Source organism: Gossypium hirsutum, chromosome A09 (genome assembly GCF_007990345.1).
Source record: "Gossypium hirsutum isolate 1008001.06 chromosome A09, Gossypium_hirsutum_v2.1, whole genome shotgun sequence".
NCBI classification, from domain to species: domain Eukaryota; kingdom Viridiplantae; phylum Streptophyta; class Magnoliopsida; order Malvales; family Malvaceae; genus Gossypium; species Gossypium hirsutum.
In genome coordinates this window covers 67,045,803-67,053,302 of record NC_053432.1, presented here as the reverse complement: position 1 = coordinate 67,053,302, position 7,500 = coordinate 67,045,803, and the positions used below count along the sequence as shown (strand labels likewise).

Sequence of the window (7,500 nt, the reverse complement as noted above, 5' to 3'; positions counted from 1 at the left end):
GAAAAACTAAAGTAGTGGAAGGGAATCAGTAAATCTTGATATGGGAGCCCCCCTTACTAATGGAGTGGCTACTAGAGGAGTCTTGAATTAGATTGGATAACGGGAGTGTCTAATTAACTAATGAATGGTTGTAGAAGGGTTGGAAGATACTTTGTATACAGACGGATGAAAGTCTCTGAGTGTTCAGGCATCCAATTAATATTAGATTGGATAGAGAATTGGCTTTTACTTAATGAGGGACACCAAAAGAAAGAATAAGTCTTATTATTGATACATGTGAGTAACATTCTTTTGATACTTCCAAAAGTGTTACTGCGCATTTTGCTTGTGCTTAATGGTTCTCGATTTTACTCGAAATCATATAAGAGCTTGTTATAAGCAGATTTATCGAAGTGATTCATCAACGGTGGCGTGTCACAATTCCCTTTTCTTTTTGACTCTGCGCCAGTAATTCCACTATTATTAGTGAACAATAATTGAAAAATTGAATTCCTTCATATTTGTTTCATATTCATAGAGATAGGGGACATAATACACATGGATATAGTAAGTCTTGCTTGGGCTGCTTTAATGGTAGTCTTTACATTTTCCCTTTCACTCGTTGTATGGGAAGAAGTGGGCTCTAGGGTACTCCTAATTGGGTTGAGGAATCAAACCGTATCAATTGTTTTCTAGATCATTTTGCAAAGCCTTTTTTTTATTTTAACTATTTTATTAGTCTTCATTTCGAAATTCTTGGATTCTAGTGGAGCAATGTATTTTATGAATAACACCTTTTCAATCAAAATCAAATAAACATTTGATGGACAAATGAAAGACTCTCCCAAAATTTTGATTTATCCATTTCCTATTTTGAAAATAGGTTGGTTGAACTTAAAAATTCCTTCATTGAATAAGGAAACAATCCAATTGCATGCACTTGAATTGGATGGGACCAACGAAATCGAGCACTAACCCCCATTTCTTATTGAATTAACCGATCAACCTCCTGTCGAAGATTTATTTTGTATTAGATAATTTTGGAAAAAAATTGACATAGTTCACTTTATTATGAAAATAAATCCTACTACTTCTGTTCCTGGAGTTTCCACACTTGAAAAAGAAAATCTGGGGCATATTTCTCAAATCATCGGTCCAGTACTGGATGTAGCCTTTCCCCCGGGCAAGATGCCTAATATTTACAACGCCCTAGTAGTTAAGGGTCAAGATACCGCCGGTCAACAAATTAATGTAACTTGTGAGGTACAGCAATTATTAGGAAATAATCGAGTTAGAGCTGTAGCTATGAGCGCTACAGATGGTCTAATGAGAGGAATGGAAGTGATTGACACGGGAGCTACTCTAAGTGTTCCAGTCGGCGGAGCGACCCTAGGACGAATTTTTAACGTGCTTGGGGAGCCCGTTGATAATTTAGGTCCTGTAGATACTCGCACAACATCCCCTATTCATAAATCCGCGCCCGCTTTCATACAATTAGATACAAAATTATCTATTTTTGAAACAGGAATTAAAGTAGTCGATCTTTTAGCTCCTTATCGTCGTGGAGGAAAAATCGGACTATTTGGGGGGGCTGGGGTAGGTAAAACAGTACTCATTATGGAATTGATCAACAACATTGCCAAAGCTCATGGGGGCGTATCCGTATTTGGCAGAGTAGGTGAACGGACTCGTGAAGGAAATGATCTTTACATGGAAATGAAAGAATCTGGAGTAATTAATGAACAAAATCTTGCGGAATCAAAAGTGGCTTTAGTCTACGGTCAGATGAATGAACCGCCAGGAGCTCGTATGAGAGTTGGATTGACTGCCCTAACTATGGCGGAATATTTCCGAGATGTTAATGAACAAGACGTACTTCTATTTATAGACAATATCTTCCGTTTTGTCCAAGCGGGATCCGAAGTATCTGCCTTATTGGGTAGAATGCCTTCCGCTGTGGGTTATCAACCCACCCTTAGTACCGAAATGGGTACTTTACAAGAAAGAATTACTTCTACCAAGGAGGGATCCATAACTTCTATTCAAGCAGTTTATGTACCTGCGGATGATTTGACCGACCCTGCCCCTGCCACAACATTTGCGCATTTAGATGCTACTACCGTACTATCAAGAGGATTAGCTGCCAAAGGTATTTATCCAGCGGTAGATCCTTTAGACTCAACGTCCACTATGCTCCAAGCTCGAATCGTTGGTGAGGAACATTATGAAACTGCGCAAAGGGTTAAGCAAACCTTACAGCATTACAAAGAACTTCAAGACATTATAGCTATCCTTGGGTTGGACGAATTGTCCGAAGAGGATCGCTTAACCGTAGCAAGAGCACGAAAAATTGAGCGTTTCTTATCACAACCCTTTTTCGTAGCGGAAGTATTTACCGGTTCCCCGGGGAAATATGTTGGTCTAGCAGAAACAATTAGAGGATTTAAATTGATCCTTTCCGGAGAATTAGACGGTCTTCCTGAACAGGCCTTTTATTTGGTAGGTAACATCGACGAAGCTACTGCGAAGGCTACGAACTTAGAAATGGAGAGCAAATTGAAGAAATGACCTTAAATCTTTGCGTACTTACCCCTAATCGAATTGTTTGGGATTCAGAAGTGAAAGAAATCATTTTATCTACTAATAGCGAATTAAAAGTTTTTTATTTCTAAAATTCTAATAAATATTAGATATTAGTTAGATATTAGAATTCCTTTTATTTAGAAAAATCCGAAATGAAGTGAAAACGAAAAAGTATTAAAAGTTTTGGATTTGTATAGTATTATACTATATATAGTATAAATATATATTTATACTAGTATTATACAAATTAGTACTATATCAAAATGAAATCGAAATAAGTGGAATGTAAATAAAATATGATTAATTCCAATCAATAAATCTTAAAACGCAGCATGGAAACACAGCAAACAAACGAAACTAGACGATTCGATCAAATTGAATTGTTGTTTTGACTAAACAAACAGTTGCGGATGACTTGACAATGAATTCCAGGTCGAAGCGACTAATCCGATCTATTTTTCACATTCATAGGAGTTCGTCTATGTTTCTGCTTTACGAATATGATATTTTCTGGGCATTTCTAATAATATCAAGTGCTATTCCTATTTTGGCATTTCTAATTTCTGGAGTTTTAGCCCCGATTAGAAAGGATCCAGAAAAACTTTCTAGTTATGAATCGGGTATAGAACCAATGGGCGATGCTTGGTTACAATTTCGAATCCGTTATTATATGTTTGCTCTAGTTTTTGTTGTTTTTTATGTTGAAACGGTTTTTCTTTATCCATGGGCAATGAGTTTCGATGTATTGGGGGTACCCGTATTCATAGAAGCTTTCATTTTCGTGCTTTTCCTAATTGTTGGTTCAGTTTATGCATGGCGAAAAGGAGCATTGGAATGGTCTTAGTTCCTGAATATTCAGATAATAAAAAGAAAGAAAAAAGTCAAAATAATAATAACATTGAGTATGAATTCCATCGAATTTCCCTTACTTGATCGAACAACCCAAAATTCAGTTATTTCAACTACATTAAATGATCTTTCAAATTGGTCAAGACTCTCCAGTTTATGGCCGCTTCTTTATGGTACCAGTTGTTGTTTTATTGAATTTACTTCATTAATAGGCTCACGCTTCGACTTTGATCGTTATGGGCTGGTACCAAGATCGAGTCCTAGACAGGCAGACCTAATTTTAATAGCTGGAACAGTAACAATGAAAATGGCGCCCTCTTTAGCGAGATTATATGAACAAATGCCCGAACCTAAATATGTTATTGCTATGGGCGCGTGTACAATTACAGGAGGGATGTTCAGTACTGATTCTTATAGTACTGTTCGGGGGGTCGATAAGCTAATTCCCGTGGATGTCTATTTGCCGGGCTGTCCCCCTAAACCCGAGGCAGTTATAGATGCTATAACAAAACTTCGTAAGAAAATATCTCGCGAAATCCATGAAGATCGAATTAGATCTCAACAGGGGGATCGGTGTTTTACTACCAATCACAAGTTTTGCCTTGTACGCAGTACTCGTACTGGAAATTATAATCAAGGATTGCTCTATCAACCACCATCTACTTCAGAGATTCCTCCTGAAACATTTTTCAACTACAAGGGTTCACTACCTTCCCACGAATTAGTAAATTAGGTAGGATTTTTTTTTTACAGAAGCAGACAACGAATTAATCTTCATAAATTCGATTTCATCATAAATACGAAATACTTATCTTATAAAAATGACAAATAAAAAAGAAAAGTGCGAGAGAGATAAAAAGATGCAGGGTCGTTTGTCTGTTTGGCTAGTCAAACACGGGCTAGTTCATAGATCTTTGGGCTTCGATTACCAAGGAATAGAGACTTTACAAATAAAGCCTGAGGATTGGCATTCCATTGCTGTTATTTTATATGTATATGGTTACAATTATCTACGTTCCCAATGTGCCTATGATGTAGCACCAGGCGGACTGTTAGCCAGTGTGTATCATCTTACGAGAATAGAGTATGGTGTAGATCAACCGGAAGAGGTATGTATAAAAGTATTTGCTCCAAGGAGTAACCCTAGAATTCCGTCTGTTTTCTGGGTTTGGAAAAGTTCGGATTTTCAAGAACGAGAATCTTATGACATGTTGGGAATCTCTTATGAAAATCATCCACGACTAAAACGTATCTTAATGCCCGAAAGTTGGATAGGGTGGCCTTTACGTAAGGATTACATTGCCCCCAATTTTTATGAAATACAAGACGCTCATTGAATGATAAGAAACTCATTACAACTTCGAATATTCAAGGAATATTTGTACATTCTCTTCTAGCTCAAACAGAGGAATTGAGGTTTCATTCGTATTCTTATGGATAGGCTAATAAATAAAAAGAAATAAAAGACAATACATCATTGAGATTCTCGATTTTTGAAGAGACTTTTTTATTTATTTTATTTCGGACGAGCCGAGACAATAGGATGAACAACAAGGGTTCTGTACCGTGAACTTTGTATCACGCACATCACTTAGATGAACTCTAGAGAGTCGCATAGAAGGGAATGAAGAAATGGAATATGAAAGAGAATACAAAGAAATAAATGAAAGGGGATCGGCTTCTATTTGTACTGTAGCTGAGATCAGTCTTGGTTATTTCTATTCTTGAACTCCTCTAGACCCGACTTTTTGTTGGGCCTTTCAACCAACTATTTTTATTTTAATATTTTAATTAAATATGTATGAAGTATTACCATTCTTTTTGAATGTGAGAAGCCGCAGTGTGAACAAATAAAAAGAAGAGGAAAGATAAGCAAATTTTGTCTTTTACTACATTATAATAGACACATTAGAATAGACTCTTTGCTCATTTTAAAAAGAGAAAAAAATACAAAATAAAATAAATAAAGAGAGGGTTTACTCTCAGATACCTAGCTAGATAAGTATGTATTATGTCGATCCATATCAATTAATTTGTAGAGTAGATACTCATACAAATTAATCATATGCCAGGAACCAGATTTGAACTGGTGACACGAGGATTTTCAGTCCTCTGCTCTACCAACTGAGCTATCCCGACCATTACCGACGCATTATCCTCATAATACTAGATGACTTGGGTCTATGTCAATTAAAAATGAAAACAAAAAAAACGAAAAAGTATTAAATTAAAAGTCTCGAACAGGAATTTCTTGGATCTTCAAAAGGAAGACTTTGTAAATTTCCATATAAGTAATCATATGTATTATGAATCATTCAAATAGGTATTCATTGCTCAAGAGATTTCTACGTATATCATATATATCACAATATATCACACTATATCACAAGACTTGTGATAAAAGAACAAAATTCGGCTATGCTAGGATACGCTTGTAAAACGGTAAAGAATAGGATGAATGAGAAACATAAGGAACTTTGAACCACTAACAAAAAGGGTAGGATAAAATAAATAGACAGCAAACAGACTTTTTGGGGTTGGGGATAGAGGGACTTGAACCCTCACGATTTTTAAAGTCGACGGATTTTCCTCTTACTATAAATTTCATTGTTGTCGGTATTGATATTGACATGTAGAACGAGACTCTATCTTTATTCTCGTCCGATTAATCAGTTTTTCAAAAGATTCATCAGACTATGGAGTGAATGATTTGATTAATGACTATTCTATTCGGTTCTTTCTTCAACTTGGAATCGATTCACAACAATTCTTTTTATTTTTCATATTTTCATATAAATATATAAATATAAATTGATATTGCATATAATAGAAATAAAAAAAATATGGGTTCGGTTCGTCTTTTTTGAGATAGTTTTTCTTTAGTATACCTATAAAAAAAATAGGTATATCTTGCATCCTTTCTAGAGTTTCAATATTCGATATAAGGATTCCTTTACCAACAGTCAACCCCATTTGTTAGAATAGCTTCCATTGAGTCTCTGCACCTATCCTTTGCTTTTTTTCTTATTCTCGCTTGCTGAACCTTTGTTCATGTTTATGGAAATCATAATATCACATTCCACTTGAGCATCCAAAAACTTGGAGATCCAACTACAAGAAGACAAGTAGTCTGATGCAAGATTGCTTTGTTATTTTTCGCTTCTACTTCTATTTGTGATTTGCCATAGGCTGCTGGAAAAATCTTGATTTAAATCGCTGCCTTTTCTTTGATTCTTGTTCTTTCTTTATTCGGGAGATGATTCTAAATAAACAGGTACGGAAGCTATAATTGTAAACCACGATCAAATTTATGGAAGCATTGGTTTATACATTCCTCTTAGTATCTACTCTAGGGATAATTTTTTTCGCTATCTTTTTTCGAGAACCGCCTAAAATTCTAACTAAAAAAATGAAATGATTTTTCATTATCTCAATTGAAGTAATGAGCCTCCCAATATTATCTCGACACAGTGGCATCTTGATACCACCAGGAACGGGCAAAACAAACTCTAAGGAATCAAAAAAATTGAAAAATTGGATCTATGTCCAACGGATCACACCTACCAAGAAAAAGTATTTTGTTTTGGTTCGACCTGTAACCCCATATGAAATACCGGATGGTCTAAATTTAGCAACACTCTTCCCCCAGGATCCATTTCAGGAAAAAGATAATATGCAACTTCGAGCTGTCAATTATATCCTTTATGGAAATGGCAAACCGACTCGGAGAATTTCTGACACAAGTATTCAACTAGTTCGGACTTGTTTAGTGTTGAGTTGGGACCAAGACAACAAAAGTTCTTTCGCCGAAGAGGTTTGTGCTTCCTTTGTTGAAGTAAGGACAAATGCTCTGATTCGAGATTTCCTAAGAATCGACTTAGTGAAATCTCATATTTTTTATATCAGAAAAAGAAATGATCCGTCAGGTTCAGAATTGATTTCTGATAATAGGTCAGATCGTACCAATAAAAATCCGTTTTATTCCATTTATTCCAACGCAAGGATTCAACAATCGTTTAGCCAAAATCACGGAACTATTCATACGCTCTTGAACAGAAATAAGGAATCCCAATCTTTGATAATTTTGTC

The 7,500-nt window shown here is 35.7% G+C and overlaps 2 protein-coding genes, 1 non-coding gene and 1 pseudogene across 3 annotated transcripts; 3 read left to right on the top strand and 1 right to left on the bottom strand.

The window, feature by feature from the left end:
- The first annotated feature begins 805 nt into the window (after window positions 1-805).
- On the top strand, window positions 806-2,625 carry LOC121206139 (ATP synthase subunit beta, chloroplastic). Its single transcript, XM_041076461.1, has one exon. The coding sequence runs from the start codon at window positions 1,051-1,053 to the stop codon at window positions 2,545-2,547; it is 1,497 nt and encodes a 498-aa protein (XP_040932395.1). The 5' UTR covers window positions 806-1,050; the 3' UTR covers window positions 2,548-2,625.
- Window positions 2,626-3,284: 659 nt separating this feature from the next.
- On the top strand, window positions 3,285-5,519 carry LOC121206142 (NAD(P)H-quinone oxidoreductase subunit J, chloroplastic). Its single transcript, XM_041076463.1, has one exon. The coding sequence runs from the start codon at window positions 4,233-4,235 to the stop codon at window positions 4,746-4,748; it is 516 nt and encodes a 171-aa protein (XP_040932397.1). The 5' UTR covers window positions 3,285-4,232; the 3' UTR covers window positions 4,749-5,519.
- On the top strand, window positions 3,286-4,366 carry LOC121206140 (NAD(P)H-quinone oxidoreductase subunit K, chloroplastic-like; annotated as a pseudogene).
- On the bottom strand, window positions 5,478-5,550 carry TRNAF-GAA (transfer RNA phenylalanine (anticodon GAA)). The gene has a single exon. It is a non-coding gene; the product is annotated as a tRNA-Phe (tRNA).
- Between the last annotated feature and the right edge of the window lie 1,950 nt (window positions 5,551-7,500).